We start from the raw sequence: 23,109 nt of genomic DNA, 5'->3' as shown, positions 1-23,109 counted from the left end.
TTTGAAGAAAGCATCAGCTGTACATTATGCACTACAGCAAGCACGCAGCCACATGGACAGTATTGAAAGTCGTGCTATTGTGAGTAGAGAATGCATTGATTTACCTGTTTGGTATGCTTCTGACCCCAGCCGAGATCTAAACCAAGGCGTCTAAAAAGCAAATTGCCTGGCTATCTTTTCCAGGGCAGATGGCATTGAGCACACTTTTAACTAACACCCAATTTGACATCTGTCCGACTTTTTGTTAGGTAAATTACTTATTAAAAAGTTGTGTACATTTCATGCATTTTGTATACAATTAAAGGCCAGCAGTGCCTGCTCATTCTATGTTTCTAGAACAACATTGTAAACAAAATTGGAAAGTATCAGCGGTAGATTGCATATTTGTCGGTGTGTGAACATGTAGGATAGAATCCTAACTTTCACTGTAAACAGTTATATCCCAATGCATTAAAGCTAGGAATCAAATAGACAAAGGTAGAGAACTTCAAAAATTTCACTTTGCATTGCTATCAAACCATTATGCCTGTATTGGATACTAAGACAATTATTTCAACATTTCGGTTCTTAAAAGTATTCTTTGATAAAGGAGCACCTTACCTGAAAAGCCTCCTCAAGAAGATTTTGCTCCCGTAGCTGATTCCCTTTACTAAAATAAAGCTCAGAAATGATTTTTGGGTCCTTTGGTTTTAGCTGAAGGGCATTATCTATAGCGGCGAGTGCCTGAGGAAGAAACACAGAAATGTAATATCTAACACAATCGCAAAGTATGAATCTGACAAACAAAGTTACTCCACCACATTTCAAATGCTCTGAATACAGCTGGAATGTTTCTGATGAAAGCAAGATAATCTAGTCTGACACGCATTTGCTTTAAATTACGTCCTCATGTACGAGCTTTCAAAGAATAGTAAGTAACTAACATTACTTTTCTGAATTATCAGTGCTGCTTCTTTTGTGCTTCTTTTTCTGTTTTTAAATTAGCAAAGTTTTGGTTCTTTATATATCAGTTTCTTTTAGTATCTTATTTCACATTTCTGTTTTTTACAAAGCTTCCGCTTATAATCTGTTTGTTCAAATGTTATTTGTTTTTTTATGTAGCCTCTTCAATAAAAACTTGCCATGAATATGTATGTATGTATGGCGAGGACTATCTAACTACATTTGCTTCCATCACGTTTTCATATGGCTATGCTGTTTATTTAGGTATTTTCTTGCATTCCCTATTTTCTACATCATTCATTTGTACAAGTAAGCTCTAAGGGTGGTGGCAGCGCCCGGAGCTTGCTGGGGAGACCTGTGTGTTGTGCATTGAAAATCTGCTTGTATAGCCGCATTCTGCCTGCTGTGGTATCGAAGCTCTAAATCGTTTTAAAAAACAATTGCTTTTAGTCTGTTTACTAAAAATTAAGTTGTGTGCATTTTAACCTACCTCAAAGTTGACAGGTTGCCGCAGCCGCTCTCTCGCTCCTCCTACACCCTCCCTCGATTCCTCCCAGCCGGCTGATCGCCGTGAGGGGAGGGGGAGGCGCCATCTTGGGGTGGGTGGATACCGAGCCTGGCGGGAGTTAGCGGTCCAGTGCTCTGGGGAGACAGGCTACAAGAGGACCAACACACCGCATTGCGCGGTAAGCTCTAAGGGTGGTGGCAGCGCCCGGGGCTTGCTGGGGAGACCTGTGTGTTGTGCATTGAAAATCTGCTTGTATAGCCGCATTCTGCCTGCTGTGGTAGCGAAGCTCTAAATCGTTTTAAAATACAATTGCTTTTAGTCTGTTTACTAAAAATTAAGTTGTGTGCATTTTAACCTACCTCAAAGTTGACAGGTTGCCGCAGCCGCTCTCTCGCTCCTCCTACACCCTCCCTCGATTCCTCCCAGCCGGCTGATCGCCGTGAGGGGAGGGGGAGGCGCCATCTTGGGGTGGGTGGATACCGAGCCTGGCCGGAGTTAGCGGTCCAGTGCTCTGGGGAGACAGGCTACAAGAGGACCAACACACCGCATTGCGCGGTAAGCTCTAAGGGTGGTGGCAGCGCCCGGGGCTTGCTGGGAAGACCTGTGTGTTGTGCATTGAAAATCTGCTTGTATAGCCGCATTGTGCCTGCTGTGGTAGCGAATCTCTAAATCGTTTTAAAATACAATTGCTTTTAGTCTGTTTACTAAAAATTAAGTTGTGTGCATTTTAACCTACCTCAAAGTTGACAGGTTGCCGCAGCCGCTCTCTCGCTCCTCCTACACCCTCCCTCGATTCCTCCCAGCCGGCTGATCGCCGTGAGGGGAGGGGGAGGCGCCATCTTGGGGTGGGTGGATACCGAGCCTGGCCGGAGTTAGCGGTCCAGTGCTCTGGGGAGACAGGCTACAAGAGGACCAACACACCGCATTGCGCGGTAAGCTCTAAGGGTGGTGGCAGCGCCCGGGGCTTGCTGGAGAGACCTGTGTGTTGTGCATTGAAAATCTGCTTGTATAGCCGCATTCTGCCTGCTGTGGTAGCGACGTTTTAAAATACAATTGCTTTTAGTCTGCTTACTAAAAATTAAGTTGTGTGCATTTTAACCTACCTCAAAGTTGACAGGTTGCAGCAGCCGCTCTCTCGCTCCTCCTACACCCTCCCTCGATTCCTCCCAGCAGGCTGATCGCCGTGAGGGGAGGGGGAGGCGCCATCTTGGGGTGGGTGGATACCGAGCCTGGCCGGAGTTAGCGGTCCAGTGCTCTGGGGAGACAGGCTACAAGAGGACCAACACACCGCATTGCGCGGTAAGCTCTAAGGGTGGTGGCAGCGCCCGGGGCTTGCTGGGGAGACCTGTGTGTTGTGCATTGAAAATCTGCTTGTATAGCCGCATTCTGCCTGCTGTGGTAGCGAAGCTCTAAATCGTTTTAAAATACAATTGCTTTTAGTCTGTTTACTAAAAATTAAGTTGTGTGCATTTTAACCTACCTCAAAGTTGACAGGTTGCCGCAGCCGCTCTCTCGCTCCTCCTACACCCTCCCTCGATTCCTCCCAGCCGGCTGATCGCCGTGAGGGGAGGGGGAGGCGCCATCTTGGGGTGGGTGGATACCGAGCCTGGCCGGAGTTAGCGGTCCAGTGCTCTGGGGAGACAGGCTACAAGAGGACCAACACACCGCATTGCGCGGTAAGCTCTAAGGGTGGTGGCAGCGCCCGGGGCTTGCTGGGAAGACCTGTGTGTTGTGCATTGAAAATCTGCTTGTATAGCCGCATTGTGCCTGCTGTGGTAGCGAATCTCTAAATCGTTTTAAAATACAATTGCTTTTAGTCTGTTTACTAAAAATTAAGTTGTGTGCATTTTAACCTACCTCAAAGTTGACAGGTTGCCGCAGCCGCTCTCTCGCTCCTCCTACACCCTCCCTCGATTCCTCCCAGCCGGCTGATCGCCGTGAGGGGAGGGGGAGGCGCCATCTTGGGGTGGGTGGATACCGAGCCTGGCCGGAGTTAGCGGTCCAGTGCTCTGGGGAGACAGGCTACAAGAGGACCAACACACCGCATTGCGCGGTAAGCTCTAAGGGTGGTGGCAGCGCCCGGGGCTTGCTGGAGAGACCTGTGTGTTGTGCATTGAAAATCTGCTTGTATAGCCGCATTCTGCCTGCTGTGGTAGCGACGTTTTAAAATACAATTGCTTTTAGTCTGCTTACTAAAAATTAAGTTGTGTGCATTTTAACCTACCTCAAAGTTGACAGGTTGCAGCAGCCGCTCTCTCGCTCCTCCTACACCCTCCCTCGATTCCTCCCAGCAGGCTGATCGCCGTGAGGGGAGGGGGAGGCGCCATCTTGGGGTGGGTGGATACCGAGCCTGGCCGGAGTTAGCGGTCCAGTGCTCTGGGGAGACAGGCTACAAGAGGACCAACACACCGCATTGCGCGGTAAGCTCTAAGGGTGGTGGCAGCGCCCGGGGCTTGCTGGGGAGACCTGTGTGTTGTGCATTGAAAATCTGCTTGTATAGCCGCATTCTGCCTGCTGTGGTAGCGAAGCTCTAAATCGTTTTAAAATACAATTGCTTTTAGTCTGTTTACTAAAAATTAAGTTGTGTGCATTTTAACCTACCTCAAAGTTGAAAGGTTGCCGCAGCCGCTCTCTCGCTCCTCCTACACCCTCCCTCGATTCCTCCCAGCCGGCTGATCGCCGTGAGGGGAGGGGGAGGCGCCATCTTGGGGTGGGTGGATACCGAGCCTGGCCGGAGTTAGCGGTCCAGTGCTCTGGAGAGACAGGCTACAAGAGGACCAACACACCACATTGCGGGGTAAGCTCTAAGGGTGGTGGCAGCGCCCGGGGCTTGCTGGGGAGACCTGTGTGTTGTGCATTGAAAATCTGCTTGTATAGCCGCATTCTGCCTGCTGTGGTAGCGAAGCTCTAAATCGTTTTAAAATACAATTGCTTTTAGTCTGTTTACTAAAAATTAAGTTGTGTGCATTTTAACCTACCTCAAAGTTGATAGGTTGCCGCAGCCGCTCTCTCGCTCCTCCTACACCCTCCCTTGATTCCTCCCAGCCGGCTGATTGCCGTGAGGGGAGGGGGAGGCGCCATCTTGGGGTGGGTGGATACCGAGCCTGGCCGGAGTTAGCGGTCCAGTGCTCTGGGGAGACAGGCTATAAGAGGCAATGTGTGTCAGGGAGCGCAGCGGACGGGCGGAGCGGGCGCGACGATGGCGCGCTGAAGGTGCGCCTAAGGTAAGCCCGTCTGCGCCCGTCCGCGAACGCCCGGGATTAGGGGCTATAGGCTCTGCCCCGCTACACACCTATCCCTCCCAAGAAATACTGGATCTAAAACCTTCTAACTCCGCCTGCCCCTCATTGCCTCGACATATACTTAAAAAAACTAGCGATCTGGGCATATCTAAATCTATACTTACTGGACCCAGACACAAACGTAGCACTTTTCAAACCAGCCCTTCCCCCAGCATTAACCAACCACTCCTAAACCTAAACTGCCTGTATCTGAATACTAGATCACTGGTCAAACACCAGGTTGACATGTTCTTACTATTGTCCACTCAGAGACCGGACTTACTGCTACTCACAGAAACTTGGCTGACGGAAGAGTCCTTACCAGATATACTAACGGCACTCCCTTCCGACTACTATATTTTAGCAGCCAACCGCACCCCTGGTAAACCAGGTGGTGGTGTGGCCGCTATCATACATAAATCACACTATTTCATATCTCTCCGCCCTTTGTTACTGACTGGTACGGAGAACATTGTCTTGAAAACTGATACTGATAGCGGTGCTTTAGCCATAGTCCTACTTTACCGCCCTCCTCACTCCATGCCCACATTCACTATATCTCTCACAGAACAAATGGCCTCAATGGTAACCAACTATTCCAACTATTCTAAAACTGTTCTAGTGGGGGATTTAAACCTCTGGTTCGACAAACCTAATGTCGATCTGCAGGCAAGAGAACTCCTAGAATCTCTTAATGACATCAACATGTTCCAGCATGTACTATCCCCAACCCATGAAAAAGGCCACAACCTGGATCAAATCTGGTCACAGAATATTACTATCCCCCCATCACTATTCTGCCCTGTATCTGGTCTGACCACCACCTTATTCACTTTACCCTTATGGTTAAGGGGTACCAGAAAGTTTCAACAGCAGTGGCCGGGACAACCCGTAAATGGAGGAACATAAATTTACCAGCTTTCTTAGACACCCTGTCCGCCACCTTGCCACATCATGATAATGACGGAGATGTAGATTGCATGAATTCCACCCTCACTGCAGCCATTCTCAAAGCTGCTGACATGCATGCACCCGCTGCGACCTTTTCCCGCTCTCGGCACAGCGAGGCTCACAAATGGTTTACCCCTGACCTAAAACAACTTAAACTAGAAGTCCGCCAGAGTGAAAGAAAATGGCGATCTCATTATTATACATCAGACAAGGAGACTTATCAACAAACCAGAAAAAAATATAAGAAAACCTTACTTGAGAAGAAAACATCTTATTTCTCGGAGAAAGTTCTGAAATCCCAAAATCAAACTAAAGAAATTTTTCAAATTGTTCACGATTTGTGCAATGATGAACGCTCAGCCCCCCCCGACAGTCCCTTCACGCAATCTCTGTGACACTTTAAATGACTACTTCCTAAATAAAATACTTTCCATAAAACAAAGCATTGCACCTTCTTGTAACTTAGTTTACAATGGCGAAGACAATCCGAATCTAAATTCTCTCCAAATGTTACCCAAGATTGACCATAAATCTTTCCTTGAACTGCTTACACGGGTGAAATCAGGATCACCCAACAACATATGTCCACCACACATTTTCAAGGAAATAGGCATCGCATTCCCACAAGCTATTCTCCCGATTCTTAATGAATCCCTTCCACAAGGCAAGGTCCCCACAGATTTTAAAAATGCCCTCCTTATCCCATTGACAAAGAAACCTGGAAAAGATCCTGCTGATATGTCTAACTATAGACCCATTTCCCTCCTGCCCTTCCTCTCCAAGATCCTGGAGGCTCATGTTTCCAGCTGTATCTCTAATTTTATGGAGACTTCGAACTACCTGGAACCTAACCAAGCAGGTTTCCGTCCGGGCCACTCAACTGAGGCGGTGATTTTAGCGGTGCAGGACACACTCAGGGCCAATGCAGATGCAGACGTTCAGCAGGCTCTGATACTGCTCGACTTGTCGGCCGCGTTCGACAGGGTTGATTATAACATCTTACTCAACCGTGTCGAGCAGGCCAGCCTTAGGGGCTCTGCTCTGAGGTGGATCGCATCTTTTATTGATGGCCGAACCCAAGCAGTACAACTGGGGACATTCACGGCTACCAGACGTCACTCCATTTGTGGGGTCCCCGCAGGGCTCATCACTCTCCCCCCTGCTATTTAACTTGTATCTCCGTCCCCTTTTATTTTCTCTCAAAAAGTTCAAAGTCACAGCGTACAATTACGCTGATGACTTACAACTGGTATTCACTCTCAATACACCTGATGCGGTGACTGAATTTCAGAAGACCATGAGGCATATCCAAGGCTGGATGAATGATAACCACCTTAAGCTGAACCCGGGCAAGACGGAACTACTCTTGCCCAGGAAAAGCGCACCCAGCTGGGGCCCCCATTTCTGGCCCACCGATATGGGAACTCCTCAGTAAAAAGCTTGGGGGTCACTTTAAGATCAGATCTGTCGCTGCACTCTCAGGTAGGCGCAGTGGTGTCAGCAAGTTTTTTTCAGCTCCGTAAAATAAAAAAAATTGCTCAGTTTCTCACACATTCTGCCCTCATTCAAGTCACTATAGCCCTGGTGCTGTCCCGTCTAGATTTTTCAAACAGCATTTATTTAGGCTTACCATTGGGACTCTTGAGAAGACTCCAATTGGTCCAGAACCAAGCAGCCAGACTCATAACTAAACAACCCAAGAGGCACTCAATTAAATCAGGCATGAATGAGCTACACTGGTTACCTGTGGCCCAGAGAATAGCTTTCAAAACCTGCTGTATAACCTTCAGAGCCTTAAACAACTGTGGACCAATTTTTATTAAAAACCTAGTGACAAAATATGTCCCCACACGACACCTCCGATCTGCCCAGAAAACACTAGTGGTGGTGTCTCGATTCAAAAGGAAACGACAAGGGGGCAGCTGCTTTCATCACCTCGCTGCCACCCTTTGGAATTCGTTACCTCTACCACTCAGACATAGTAAAGATCTGCTCACGTTTAGACATGCCTTGAAGACCTGGCTGTTTGAGCAAGCCTATTTATAGTAGGTTTCACAGCAACATGTATCATCTCTTCCTCCCGACAGAGCCATGAAGCCCACGGGCGTACGAGCGCTTTAAAAATTGCATATAACATAACATAACATACAATGGTGCTGCTTGATGCAGTCTTTTATTTCTGAAGATTGTTTTTTCTAAGGTTTTCAGATTTATTAACAGCCATATAGAAAACAAATCATTTAGTACCAAACGTAGTAGAGGAAAAGACAAATGTTTGTATAGTGCAAATTATTTCAATTCTGTTGACCAGTCCTTTATATGAATAGCAGCATTCACAAATATCTAGCAGCAAGAGAAAACTGGAGCATTTCATCTTCCATTTGTACCTTTTTGTCGTTTTTTACAACAAAATTAGCAACCCAGACCTTTTACAGTATTCAGGACCTGAAGTTATGCTAATTAAATCCATTGATCTGCAAATGTAAATCAGCCAAATACGTATATGCAAACCACAATAATAAATTGAGCCTCAGGATACATCAGGCACCTTGACCTTGAGCTACTAGCTATTTCAATTTTCTTTGTTTGGCCACACTAATAGGCCATAGATCGTAGGACAATCCTTAGAAGTAGAAATGGTGTAACACATTTTCCATCCGCCATATTACAAGTGTATTATAGCCAATGGCACTTGTAATATGGTGGGCAAGATATCCATCATGTATTTAAAGGAGTATCTCATCAACAAACTCTAAATCAGGCTCTAATTGTGCCTTCAGTACAGCAGTCATTTGGATTCTGTTGGCTCTCTCTTCCTTGAGAAGCGGTTTCTGTAGCATTTAAGTTTTGTTTTTCCCAAAGTTTTGGGTGGTGATGGATCAGGTAAATGGCACCTACTGAGGCCTGTTTTTGCCTTTTGTAGCTGAAAGATGATGATGTTCTTTGATTCAATTACTTCCTTCAAGATGCTTCTAGCATTTCGATTGACAGCATTGCACTGGGGCAGCTGCAGCCCTCTATTTAATGAATGCAAATCCTTGGTCTGTTTCCAAAGTGACGGGAATTGTTGATTGTGGGAGTCAGACCATGTTTTTCCATACCCCTGTGTCTAATTGGCCTATGACCGAAATGTTGAAGCATGCGTTCTATATTTCAGGCATGTAGCATAGAATGCCATCTACTTTGGCTTGTAGCCCTATTTCACACTTTTTGGTTTGACTATGCCATTCTTTCTGGAGAACCTTATAATGCATTTAGTAGCACTATGGCAGCATGAAGATGATTTCTCCAGGATAGCTTGTTGGACAGTAGCAGGCCAAGGTATCTGGACATGCTTGTTACGTCGATGGCTGGTTCCCTATATTTTCTTTAGGCCCCAAGAACCTTAGATTTCAAAGAGCTAGGGCCAGATGTAGGTAAATCACATTTACCGATTTTGAAATACCGAATATTACCGAATTTTACCGATTCGGTATTTCAAAATCGGTAAATGGGATGTAGGTACCAACATCTGGATTTTTTACCGATTCCTTAAAAATTCGGTATTTACCGATTCGGTATGTCGGTAAATACCGAATCGGTATTTGCTATTGAATCCTATGGGCCTTGAAGCCCATAGGATTCAATTCAAATACCGATTCGGTATTTACCGAATCGGTAAATACCGAATTTGTCAAGGGTGCAGGGGGTGTCACTTTGACACCCTCTAGCACCCCCAAAACGGGCATGTGTGCAATGTGGCACACAGACATGCCCTAAGGGCACGTCTGTCTGTCACATGGCACATGTTTACATGCACAGATGTGCATGTACACAGGAATCGGTATTTTACCATGGATTTGTATTCCATGGTAAAATACCGATTCTGAAAGCCATGTGCCAATGGAAAATTGGCTACCCACATTTCAATCTTGCATTTTCGGTAAAATTACCGAATCTGTAAAATTACCGAAAATGCAACATTTAAGGGCCCCTACATGTCAATGGCCATTTACCGATCGGTAACGGCCGAATTTGGCCGTTACCAATCGGTAAATGGCTATTTTCGGCCACCTACATCTGGCCCTCAATGTTTAGTAGCGTTTTGCTACAATCAGTTTCCATTGTGGCTAGTGGAAGTTTTAAGGCATTCTATGTATGTGCTAAGAGAAGACTAAGATTTATCAGCATACAGAAGTGGAGTCTGTAGCTGTTGCAACATCTCTGAAAGCCTCTAGATTTGCTTTATACATATTGTTTGTATAAATGTTGAATAGGAGTAGAGCCAAGATATATCTGTGCTTGCCCCCTCTATTATTATTAAATGATCTGATTCTTGCTCAGTTTAATCCTATCCTGACTTGTACTTAGGAATCTGTGCAGAGGATGATGATTATTCTTAGCCCTCATGTTTTCTAATTTGAGCCATAGTGATTCTCAGTGTACCAGGTTGAAGATCTGAGAAAAATCTCAAAAAGCTGTGAACAATCCACTTGAAGGAAATAAGTTACTTACATGTAATTGTAGTTCTGCAGTATTGGAATCTTTCATAGATTCACATTCTTGAATCTTTCCCAGACGCCGAGATGGGAGTCCCCGGTATATCATAATAGAAATGCAAAGCCAATACAAACCAGAAACCAGGCCTAAGTCCATTTCAGTTTTGCAACTTAACTCTATTGTTTTGCAAACAAGACCAAAATGAAGCCTGAACCAATCAGAACCTCTCACCCTCTAGAGCACTCCTGAGAGAACCTTAGACCCTCCGATTTTCACAGCTCCAGTGCAACAGATACACCTGCAAATATCTGAAAGGTGAGGCTCAAAGGGAGGAGGTTGGGTCGCAGGTGAATCTATGAAAGATTCCAAATCCGAAGAACTACATGTAAAGGTAAGTAACTTATTTTCTTACTCCCGTATTTGAACTTTTATAGATTCACATGCTTGAATAAGAGTAGCGAGCACTTAGAAGCACATTGTGTTTTTACAGTAGTGTATAGAATTCATATGGCAAGCATTTAGACAAGAAGATATACTTCAAGTCGTCATTTTGCAAAATTGACACGGATTGTATTCAGAAAACATTTGTACAATTTAAACATATTATTGGTGAATGAGGAGAAGAGAAAAAACAGCTACATTAGATGAAAGAAAATGTGTGTAGTCTTACAGTAGAAAGAAAGGAGGGGTGAAGGAGAGAGCTCACCATCACTGAAAAAGGTTCCTCAGAACCGCCTGGCAAACTGCTGCTTCATTATAAACTGTGACATCCAAGCAGTAATGCTTGGCAAAGGTGTGGGTAATATTCCACTTCGGAGCTCTGCAGATGTCCTGGATTGGTACTCTGGAAAAAAGAGACTGGTAAAACACTGGCGCCCGCAGGGGTTTTACTGCAGATTGATGGCAATATTGGATTGCACCTGAGATCCAAAGTGCTTTCTGAGGAGCACTGAAGGCCACAAAGAGCTGGGTTGATTTTATGAAATGCTTTGGTTCTTTGTTGATAAAATGTAAGACAAAACTCAATATCAGGCGAATGAAGAGCTCTTTCCGCTGCAGTTGTTGGTTTTGGAAAAAAGGTTTTGAGGATAAGAGGCTTGTTCAAATGAAAGTCGGATGGAACTTTGGGGATACATTTTGGTTTGGTACGAAGGATGACTCTGTCATCCATAAAATTACAGAAAAAGTTCTTGGATAGTCAGATGACAGGAGAAGGGCAACTTTCCATGACAGGAACTTAAGATCCACACTATTTATAGGTTCGAAAGGATGCTTCATGAGTTGTGACAGGACTATCTCAAGATGCCAGAGAGGTGACGGAAGCTTGACAGGTGGAAAGACCCGGAACAGACCTCTCATGAATTGTTTAACGGTCCTTGCTGACCATAAGGATGGACCAAATGTTCTAAATCGAGATATTGCAGCTTGATGGACTTTAATGAAGGCGTGTGCTAATCCGGATTTCACTAAAAGTAGGATGTAAGGAAGCATCTCATGAGATGAGGAAGAGAAAGGATGGACGCTGGATTCCTGACACCAATCACAGAATCTCTTCCATTTCATTCTATACATTTTATTAGTTCTTTGTGACTGGTCATTGGAAAGAATATCCTTACAATCAGACAGGATGTTTAGATGTTCAAATTCAAGGTGTTTGGGAGCCATGCTGCTAAGCGAAGCGCTTTGGAATCCGGATGAAGCACTTGTCCCTGGGACATCATCAGTAGAGATGGAATGGGACGCAGGAGAATGGGTTGCCTCTCTAAAAGTAGGAGAGGTTCCATAAACCAATGTTAACGTGGTCATGATAGAGCTATTAGGATCATCCTGCAGGGTTCTGCCTTGATCTTCATGAGCAGTTTTGGCAGAAAGGGAATCGACCGAAAAGCGCAGGCAAAGATGTCTGAACATGCCATCAAAAATGCATTCCCCCAGTATCCCAGATGGTGATGCCAACCGGCATTTCTTGTTCTGCCACATCGCAAACTGATCCACCTTTGGCCTGCCCCTTTGGAGAAAGATGCTGTTGAGTGTCTCCTGATGCAGTTTGGATGGCAGGACGATTTGAGCCTGCTCAATGTGTATGCTGTTGTGTTTTGATCGCCCAGGTGTTCCGCCTTTAGAGATATTCCTTTCTGTAGCGCCCATTTTCAGATGCACCGAGCATTCTAAATGAGGTGAGATCTGGTGCCCCCTTGCTTGTTGGCATAATAAATTGCAGTTGTGTTATCTGTTCTGACCACCACCACAGAATTTCTTATCTTAGGCAGGAATGCCTGCAGTGCCAATTGTACTACCTTGAGCTGGATATGGAGTGGGTAGAAAAGAGAGACCGATTAAAATATTTCCTCGCCGGGTCCATCAAGAGATGGCCTTGACCATACCCGGAGTGATGGTAATGACATCCTCAAAAGAACCTATTGCCTGACGCCATTGCAAGTCCAGTTCTACCTGTAGTGGACACATTTATAGCCTGCAGAAAGGAATAAGAGGGAGGCAAGACGATATTGTTCCCAGGACAGACTTGTAGCGATGAACAGAAAGTGACTTTGTATTGTGAATGACGGAGCCAGCGTTATTAACTTCACTGATAATAACTTCGCTTGTCTTTCAAGAGATGGAAATGCCTTGTTCAGTCTGGGTCTAGAATTGCTCCTAAAAAGGTAACATTTGTGTAAGGGAGCAATGCCAATTTTTCCTCGTTAAAGGTAAGGCCCAGCTTTGCGAACAGACTTGCAACTGCTGCCATGTACGATCGAGCTGCTGACATCGATGTTGCTTTGATCAGCCAGTCGTCCAAGTAGGGAAACACTTGATGTTCCTTAGAAAGGCTGCTACTGGAGCTAGACTTTTGGTGAATATTTTGGAGCCGATTTCAGGCCTAAAAGCAGTACCTTGAATTGATAATGGCTTCCTGCCATGGCATATCAAAGGCACTTTTTGTGGGAGGGATGGATGGGAATGTGAAAATATGCATCTTGTAAGTCTAGAGTGGTCCTGTAATCTCCTGGGTTCATAAGTAACAAAATGTCTTGCAACGTGATCATGCCAAAGGACTGTTTTTTGAGGTAGGAATTAAGAGACCTCAAATCCAGAATCAGTCGCTGTAGGAGAGTAGGGTCTGCTTACTATGATTATTCCACTTTCTGCTGGTGTTTCACTGATTTGTCGACTTTAGTCTGGCTGGGGCCCTGCTAATCAGGACCCCAGCCTAGCTGCTTCCTCTCTAAATTGATTGCATGCACTTTAGGTACACTCCTGATTGGTTACTGGGTTACTCTTGTGAGTCCCTAGTATATGGTACCTTAGGTACCAAGGGCATAGGTACCCCAGAGGCCAACAAGGGGTTGAAGCATGTATTATGCCACCCCTGGAGCCTTTCCAAAATGCAGCCTGGGTAAGGTGGTGCTTGAACCCATTACTAGGATATAGTCTACCTATATCTACCCTAAATGACAGACAAATATAAACCTATAAGTCACTCCTATGGTAGGCCCTAACAATCCTGAAGGCAGGGTGCTTGTTTTGTGTGAGAGGGTGCCCAAGCATCAGCTGAGCCCCTCTGCAGCTTTCGGAATCCCTTCTCTGTAGCTGTTCTGTGATACAGCCATACCATATACTCTTAAGTGTATACTAACCTCACCGTAAATGCTAACTTTGGAATGGCTGCATCAAAACACGTTGTGTTTGGTGTCAAACACTTTGGAATCCTACCCCCACCCTGCCCGTTCTGGCGGCGGGGTAGAATTCCACCCTTCAAGAGGGAGAAGACATGTACACACTTTCCTGACCGGTAATAGTTTAAAAGAGCCCCAGCATCACAAAATGGATGCTGCTGTCACAGACACGAGTCTGACCTCCTGCTGCTGGACGAAACTCCGGCAGGGGAGGCCTAAACAATAGGTTTCCTGTCACAGGGAGGTGTAACCACCTCCCAAGACAGGCTTTAGTGTATTGAGGCTGGGCGGGTGCATTCAGTGAATGCTTTTCAGACAGTGCTGGGGGCACACTTGGGTCCCTGTACATACCCCAGTTCAAACCGGTTGCAGGGTAACCACCCCCTCCCCAAGTCCTCCCATAGGTGGGACCCTAGAGTAAGTCCAACCCCTAAACTTAGTATAAGTATAGGAACCCAGTCCTTAGGACTTTAGATTACCCTGGACGAAACTCTGCAAAATATATCCAGGAACTTTGACATTCTATTTCGACTAGAAGACGGAAGGATCTTCCTTGGGGTCAAGGAGTGACTTCCCTGTTCAAACAGGCACCAAAGAAGCATCTTGTATGTCTGCATTTCCAAGGCTCCAGCAGGATCCCGAAGGATTTGTGACACAGGACACAGACTTCCAGACATTTCCGAGGCCGACACGAGATCACAGCAAAGCGGAGACTTGTAGTCCTCACGAGAGACATGGGTCTAGAATTCCTGGAACCGTGCACATTTGATAGTGCACCTACTTCCCAAGCTTTCCCGAAGTTGTGCTTTGGGCTACTCGTTGTCCAAGCCTTGAGCACCATCTGCACTGAAGATTGTGGGCCTACACTCCACGAGTGTTCCGTGGGCCGGCTTCTAGCATTTCTGCTTGAGGCACCTTCGCGATCCCTGGTCCGTCGACTGGTGGGTCCCCACGAAGGTAACTCTTTTGTTTCATGGGCTTCCCTAATTGCTCCAGACGTGCCCTGACTCTCCTCCAAAGGGTGAGTCCCTCAGACCTTGCTGGTCTGTTCCGAAGCCAATCTTTTTATTCTGCATGGTTTGCTGTTGCAAAGGCTTGTTGGGTCCAATCCGGATACCAACACCGCAGCACTCGACATCCAACATCGGACAGCTCAAATCCAGCTCCTGGTTGTCGTTGAAGCCTCCTGGTCCTCGTGGCTGAAGAGTCAAGCTTCTCCTTCTACACCTGAAATCACCCGACATCAGTGGGCATCTTCATATTGCCTCCCTGGTCACTGGCAAGTGACCCATACTCTGTCCCCTCTGCTTTCAGGTTCTTCAGATCTTCGATCCACCCTTGGATCCATCCGGACACTTTTCACCTGGTCACCTGCAGCACTTCTTTGCAGCTCACCATAGGAAACGACGACGAAACCCGACACAAAAAGACACCTATGCACCCGGCTTCCCTGGGTGAGGTAACACGAGTACGTCGGTTCTCCCGTAGGTCTTGACTCTCGAACTGTCCAGTTCTCAAGGGGTTTGCTCCTACTCCACTCCTAAATGTCCCTAACCTTTAAAAATCTAATCGCAAGTTTCGACATAGAAGTTAATAGTGATTTGCGGCTGTGTTTAGAAACTGCACGCGTCCCCCGTGGGTCTCCTGCGTCCCTACCGTTGGTGGTTCCTGGTTGCCCCAGCAGTTCTACAGTCCCTAGGCCTTGTCTCTATGACTGTTGTGGTACTTATAGCACTTTCTTAGTATATGGTTTGGACGCCCCTAGGGCCAAGGATATACTATGCTAATTTACTGTGTGCTAAATAAGTTTCCTGTATGTACTTTTGCATCTAGCCTCATAAAGAAACTAGATGTGTTTAGATTAAATACATATATTTTATATATATACCTGGTGTGGTTCTCCTTTTATTTGGTCATTCACGAGATTAAAGATTGGTAAAACAAGCTGCTTTACATTCCTTCAAGACTTAGTCTGAAGGCTGCTCTACACAGCTAGGATAGCTTTCTATATAGGTTGTCTTTAAACCTACCATCAATAACGGTTGTTTGGACTGGTGCAAGGTGCACACTAGAATAGTGGATAGCATATGCCAGGCCAACTTCTCAAAGTCGCCAATGTCTGAAATTTACCCCTGCCAAAAAGAAATGGAAATATAACTCCTTCCCTGTCAGGGACACAGGAACCGGTTCTATTGCTCCCTTCCGCTGCATCAATAGAACTTCCAAACGCAGGAGATGTAGGTCTTTTACCCCTTGCCGACCTTGCAAAGTGGAATTTGAAGGAACTCCAGGGCATGGCCGAACTGGATAAGGTTGAGGACCCACTGGTCTGTTGTTATTTTTTGCCACTGTTGAAGTTGCGACTACATTTTTCCCCCTAAGGAAACCTGTGGATTATTTGGAAAAGAGTTATAGCCAGAGCCCTAAACTTGTCATTGACGATGTAAAGAATCCTTGCCCTGTCGCCCTGATTCTCCTCCTGGGGTAGATCTAGAGTATGCCCTTGAATGTGGTTGACGCGGCGTATACTGTGGTTGATATGGCTGAGAAGAGGAGGTGTAAGAGGGATAGTGATACTGCTGATATCCACCTCTGAATGATGGAAACCTTCTTCCTCATGATCCCCTAAAGGATTCTTTTTTCTATTGAAGCGTCCCCAACGACTTGCCAGTGTCAGTGTCTTTCTTTATATCCTCAAGCGAGTTCTTGATTTGTTTTTCGAAAAATGCCTCACCATGGTATGGAAGGTCAAGGATTTTACTCTGCACTTCGGCCTAAAAGACGTAGGAGCATATTATCAAGAACAGCGTTAAAAATTATCGCCGGTTTAGCGGCAGAAAACTGTCTCTAAAGCGGCGATAATGGGCTTGATAATATGCCCTTTTGAATTTCCATTGAAGCCCATAATCTGGTGTGAACATGGGCTTCTATTGGGATTCTCCAGGGCATATTATCAAGCCCATTATCGCTGCTTTAGCAGGTGTTTTCTGCAGCGAAACCGGCGATAATGTTATCGCCGTTCTTGATAATATGCCCGCAGTTCTTAGCCATCCTTGACGGCGTAACCCTGCTGCGCCTCCCACTGATGTAAATGCTGTAGTGGCAATGTCAATTTCACAATTGATCACCTACCCAGATGCACTTTGGAGGACCTTTGTTGCTTCTTTTTTACTGTCCTCAGGAAGTTGATCTATGTATGAAGCTATGTTGGACCACATTTGTCAAAATGGCAAGAGCATTGGCTGCTCTGACCACCAGAAGCGACATTAGAGAGAATCTTCTACCAGCATAATTAAGGTGCCTGCCTTCTTTATCTGAAGGTTCGTTGATTGGAGCCGAAGGGTTCTTGGATAGGTATAACCGATTTTCTAAAGAGCTCTTTAAAGTCATATAAAAAATGTTCAGTTTAAGATGTTGGCATTGCTGAGTCAAACTGTTTAGCAGCCCTTTCAAGCAGGTCATAAAACCCACCGATGTCCTCCGGTGGTGAATCTATAGGCACAGGAGAGGGAGAAGATGGTGTGGGTATGAGGTAGTCATCCCATTCTTGGTGTGGATGTCAAAGTTCCCTCTCCTCCTGGTCATCATCTGTTGTCCCTGGATCTTGCCTAGGAACAGGTGGTGGTGGTGGTGGTGGTGGTGAATTTGGAGTAAGTACTGACTGCAAGTCTTGACCTAGCTGCGGAGTAGATGGGATAGACAGTGTTGGCGGGGAAAGTGTAGACTGCTCAGTAGAACCATTTGCGGGTGGAAACCTTTTTCTACAGTCTGCAAGCAGGGACTGCAAGTCTGTTAGTAACGAGGATGGCATGCAATTGACATCTTCCTGATATTCACGATGATGCGCCTCTTGAGAAATATAATGCTGTTGCTCCCTGTACTCCTCTTCAAAATCATCCTCCTAGTACTTGACATGCAATTGTGATGGGCTATTTGTGTAACCGGAAGGTACATCATCATCATCCTTATCCTAAGAATCTTGCTCTTCCAAAAGATGAGAGGGTAGCAAAGGTGTAACCTTGCTAGGTGAAGTGACCTCTGGTGTAAAGTGTCTTATTAACTTATCTCTATTTTTAGAGAGTTTTCTCTTGTCTACGGTCTCCTTGGCGGTGCCACAGACGAAGCCTGCGTTGGTGATGCAAATACTGGTGGCATTTCAAACACCACAGTTGTTGGTGTAGTTGCTTTGGATGTCGATGTTGCTGGCATCGACGTTGTCGTCTAGGCTGTCGTTATTGCTGTCATGGACGTCTTCATCGTCACCGTCATCGTCGTCGATGCAATCATCCCCACTAGTCTCGCTGACGATGATGTGTCAGCAGGATAAGCGACGGCGATGAACCTGAAGCTTTTAATGATGACGGTGTTGTCGGCAATGGTGTTGAGGATGGATTGACACTTGCCTTTTGTTTAGATGCTGAAGACTGGTGGGCATCACTACTTGACAACAATGAATATTTCTTCGTCGACGATGGAGTTTTCGTTGACGGTCTTTCCTCAGGGTGGCAGAGAAATGCTTTTTAACAGAGTGCCTGCCTTGAGGGGGTGTTGCACAAGGCTCAGAGCTTGCCTTTTTGTCTTACTGTCCCCAGAGGAATTTCCTTTCCTCTCCTTTCCAATTTTGTAAGGTGATTTAGAGGGACTGCGCCTATGACACACAAGAGAGGTCTTACTGAGCGCTTTCTTTGGATGTTCGCTTGAAGAAGGAGTGTGAGGTGATCTCCCCTTCTTATGAGGCCTCTTAGATGATGAAGAAGATGCCTCATTACTGTCATCACTCGAAAGCAGTTCCTTATTGGCCTTGAGTTTCTGAAGTCAGATTAAAATGTGCCCCTCACGATCCATAAAAAATATATGACATGCCTTACAATCCTTTGCCTTATAGCTGGGATACAGTAAATAGATCCAGTCACTCTGAGGGCCGTCTGTATGACACCTTTTCTTAGAGCAGATGACACAAGCTCTGAAGAAACTCTTCTTTTTCTCCCTATCTGACATGATTAATTCAGAAAAGGTGAATCAGAACTAAAGAAGGTGGTATTCCGGTAGGAGATTGTTGTTTTATGTAAAGAAATTAATTTTAAAACCTCTAAAGTAGTTGTAGAAGCCAAGCAGAGATCAGTGGAGACTCCCTAGTACAATGAGCAGTTAAAAAATCTGAGGGTCAAAGGGTCCCTCAGGAGTGTTCTAGACGGTGAGAGGTTCTGATTGGTTCAGGCATATTGTGGTCTCTTTTGCAAAACAAATAGATAAGTTACAAAACTAAAATGGGCCTAGACCTGGTTTCTGGTTTTTATTGGCTTTGCATTGCTGTTTTGATATGCCGGACACTACCATCTCGACAACGGGGAATGATTCAAGTATGTGAATCTATGAAAGTTCCAATACTGGAGTAAAAGAAATTGTGGACAGTGTGCTGGCAATTGAAGATTTGGTCTATGGTCGAAAGACTGCCCATTAAGCTATCCTGTATGGTGTTCAGCTCATCCGTTCACATGTTCTAGGATGAGTTTTAATGAATACTGTTCTTCAATAAGACTTATTGATCTGGTGAAGATGCTTTGGCTCTTTTGTAAAGCAGTACTTTTTATGAATCTGGTAAGCATATGTCGGTAGCAAAGGATGGATATGCTTTGGCTAGGAGGGGTGCCCAGCAATAGACCTTTATTTACCTGTTGTTGAAAGTTTCTTTAAATGACATAAAACGGTGCACACATCATCTTAAATTTCAGAACATTTCATACCTTATTAAAATTTTCCAGCTTGCTGTAGATTGCAGATAAAAGTCGATAACATTCCATACATCCAGGTTCCTCTGCTGCAATTTGATTGGTCATTTGTTCTGCTTCCTGTGTTTGACCGGTCATAGCCAAAACTTGAGCCTTAAAAACAGAACAAGAGGTAATAAGGCGTTTATGAACAAGAAACTGAATATCTAATATATTAGAGAAAGCTGCAGAAAAGGACATACTCAGCTCTGCAAGAGAAAACATGCATTTTAAGAGTTCATGTAGGGAGTGAAATCAAAATTAAAATGATGCCTTCACGATATTGGTAAGCGTGTTTTTAAAAGGGTCCATTGTTATTTCTGTTTGAAGGTCTTCCAATGTTTAAAAATAGGCTTTTGATCACAGGAACTTGCAAAAGAAGAAGACAACTGTTATTGCCCTCATGAGGCTTATGATGAAAGGATGCTATGATATTGGAAATCCATTGACTGGATTCTATTTGGACATTGGACAGTGGACTAACTGCTCGTTCTTATCCCATCTTCTTTACAGCAATGGAATTGAGTTGCTTGAACCAGATAGCCACGCCTTCCTGTATTTCAAACTAATATTTAAGCTAAATGGAGCCCTTGCAAGAGAAGGATTGGAAAAAGATATACAGATTTATTTTGAGTTTCAGAGAAAGTGTGAATAATGAAGATGAATATCAAAGGCAGGTGGCATGGATTCAATTTTTAACTAACTTACTCATTTTGAAGAACTGACCAGAAATGATGAAATGGTGCGATGTTAATTCTCTTACAGAGATCTTGCAAGGTAAGAAAATATAAAGGGAACAAAGGGTATGATTTGGTGGTGGGCAGAACAGGATATCCTTTCTAAATTGGCAGTTGCCCTATTCTGCCCTCCTTGCAGTTCATCCACATGAATTTAACCAACCATGCTGCACATTCTTACCAACTATGCTTCCATTGAACACAAATAGGAAATACATAAATGTGCACAGTTAGAAGTAATTGAAATCAACATGTAGTAAATGGTGCAGAAACAGATTCATCCATGTTATTCCCCAAACACATGTAATTCCTATTATCTCCCCACTGTTGTAAGTACAGGGAACCCCAGTTATTCCAAGGCGTAGGTCTAATGAGGACCTTAAAAAGTTGATTGGTTCATAAATGCACAGCCTTGATAGCTTACTACAGGTTAATAGGCTCACCCAAGTAAATGTAACTTATTGGCAGCATAATAAAATGAACTGACTCATCGCTAAATACTGATATCTTCTCCAGGTTATTAATCTTACCACATCCAGGAAAATTCTCACTACTGGTGATTACATTACAATAAGCTTTCTACCTAAATATTGGCCTTCAGAAAAAACAATGGATTTTTAAAGTTGTGGCAACTGCCCCTGCCTGTGCAATTTGAGTGTCTCACCAAACATGGGAAAACTACATTTCATGATAAGATTTTTAACACTACTTAAGCAGTAAGCATCAATTTTCCAATATGGCTTACATTATATTAGCAGCATCATTAGGAAGCTGTGGTAAAACAGCTGAACATAACCGAATGATAATCAAGAAAGATGACAAAAAGGCAATAGCATTGTAATTTAAAGAGTCAGATAATGGAGATTGGCAATGCTTGAAATGTTTATGATTATGTCAAATACTCTTGTTTTACAAGGGATTACTAACGGCATTATTTCAGACCAGGCACCCTCAGTGTGCTTTTAACATAACGTTAATGCCTTCAAAATTCCTGTTTTGCCAACTTGTTTTTGCTGCCTTAAGGACTCTGCACAATTTACCACTGCTAACCAGTGCTAAAGTGCTTGTGCTATTTCCCTAAAATGTGGCAGAATTGGCTCATACCCAATTGGCATATTTCATTTACTTATAAGTCCCTACTAAAGTGCACTAGATGTGCCCAGGGCCTGTAAATTAAAAGCTACTAGTGGGCCTGCAGCACTGATTGTGTCACCCACTTGAGTAATTTTTTAAACATGTCTCATGACTGTCATTGTAGAGCCTGTGTGTACAGCTTAATCTGCCATGTCGAACTGTCAAAGTATACCTGTTGCCAGGCCCAAACATTCCTTTTTAATACATATAAGTCACCCCTAAGTTAGGCCCCAAACAGCCCAAAGGCCAGGGTGCAGTGTACTTAAACGGTTGTGCACGTACTTTTAAGTTTTACATGTCCTGGTAGCGAAAAACCCGTACATTCGTTTTTTACTACTGCAAGGTCCATCTCTCCCTGAGGATACCATTGGAGTTTAATGGGAAGACATACCCCTTCAAGTTTAGTGTCCCTGGAACCACAATTTAAAATCCTAACTTATGGTGAAGTTGAATCTTAAATTGCAATTCTGAAAATGCCACTTTTAGAAAGTTTTGAAAGAACAGATGCCAACCCCACCACTTTTAGGGTGCTCATAAATCCAAGCAAACAAATCGAATTAGATTCCAGATTTGTTCGGTATATTTTATTTATACCATTTACTTTGAAATTTTCAACATTTAAAATCAGAAACCATATATCTGAGAAAGACACCCAACATGTGACACTTAACATTTAACAATACAACAAATTACAAATCCCTCAAATGAATTAATTTAACAAACAAACAATCATATTATACACCTTTTTCTATTGAGTACTGGCAAACAATAAATCTTTGCACATATACAAAAACAGTCAATATCTCAATTAAATGTTTCAACTCAATGATAGAGACACGTTCAAGGAAGAAAATCGAAGAACCCAAATTAATTGATAAATCAGACTCAGAAATTAATCCTGTATCTTTCATGTATTCTTTCAATACTGCCGACGTATTTCGAATCTGTGAAACAAGTAAACGGACTCTCCTCAGGGCTCAATCAATGGAGTTCTATGAGGTGTATTAAAATTGAAAAAGAAAAGAGAGCAACGTATTACCAACTAGCATTAATTGAAAGGTGGCTGTACAGCGTACAATATCACCACTTTAAGATGTCCGCCGACAACTTTCCCTGTCACCATAGTGATAACAGGTATTGCCATGCTGCTTAACAATAAATTTGGTTCCCCGTGTTGTTGCAGTAAGGGTTGCTACACCCACTTTCTTGTGTAGCTTTGCAACTTTGGAATACGTAGATCCCATTCCTCAGCCTCTTTTTTTAAAACTTGCATGCCCACTGCAGGCACCATATCACCACTCCAAAATGGCGGCCGAAATCACTTCCTCTCACTGTAGCGTCAATATATAGTCCCTCCACTCTGTTTAGTTCACTATTAGATAAAGCCCGGGAAAGCGGGTTGCCTGTACATCGGATTGTCATACCTGCAGCGGTGCCGCCGCACCTACGCAGTAAGTACGCTACTCAGATACGTTATTGCAGCTATCCTTTTTGGATATGCCTCATTCTAACCCAGACCTTCCTTCTGCCCCGGTTAGGTAGCCATTGTGCTCCTCCGCTAATTTAGCGTCCGAGTCATGTTTCCGGTAACATAATATGCCGCATGGACTCCCGGTAACATAATATACGGAT

The 23,109-nt window shown here is 44.4% G+C and overlaps 1 protein-coding gene across 1 annotated transcript in view; it reads right to left on the bottom strand.

Moving 5' to 3' along the window:
- The window catches only part of TMTC1 (transmembrane O-mannosyltransferase targeting cadherins 1), a 1,524,654-nt gene that overhangs the window by 51,642 nt on the left and 1,449,903 nt on the right, over positions 1 to 23,109 (bottom strand). Inside the window, exons 17-18 of the mRNA XM_086952798.1 lie at positions 19,583 to 19,720; positions 601 to 723 (exon numbers count right to left, since the gene is read on the bottom strand). Coding sequence (XP_086808924.1) covers positions 601 to 723; positions 19,583 to 19,720 — 261 coding nt within the window. The remainder of the gene's footprint in view (positions 1 to 600; positions 724 to 19,582; positions 19,721 to 23,109) is intronic.

The sequence above is a fragment of the Lissotriton vulgaris genome, chromosome 1_2 (genome assembly GCF_964263255.1).
Source record: "Lissotriton vulgaris chromosome 1_2, aLisVul1.2, whole genome shotgun sequence".
In the NCBI taxonomy this organism is placed as follows: domain Eukaryota; kingdom Metazoa; phylum Chordata; class Amphibia; order Caudata; family Salamandridae; genus Lissotriton; species Lissotriton vulgaris.
Note: the sequence above shows the minus strand (reverse complement) of the source record. Positions and strands in the feature narration are given on the sequence as shown.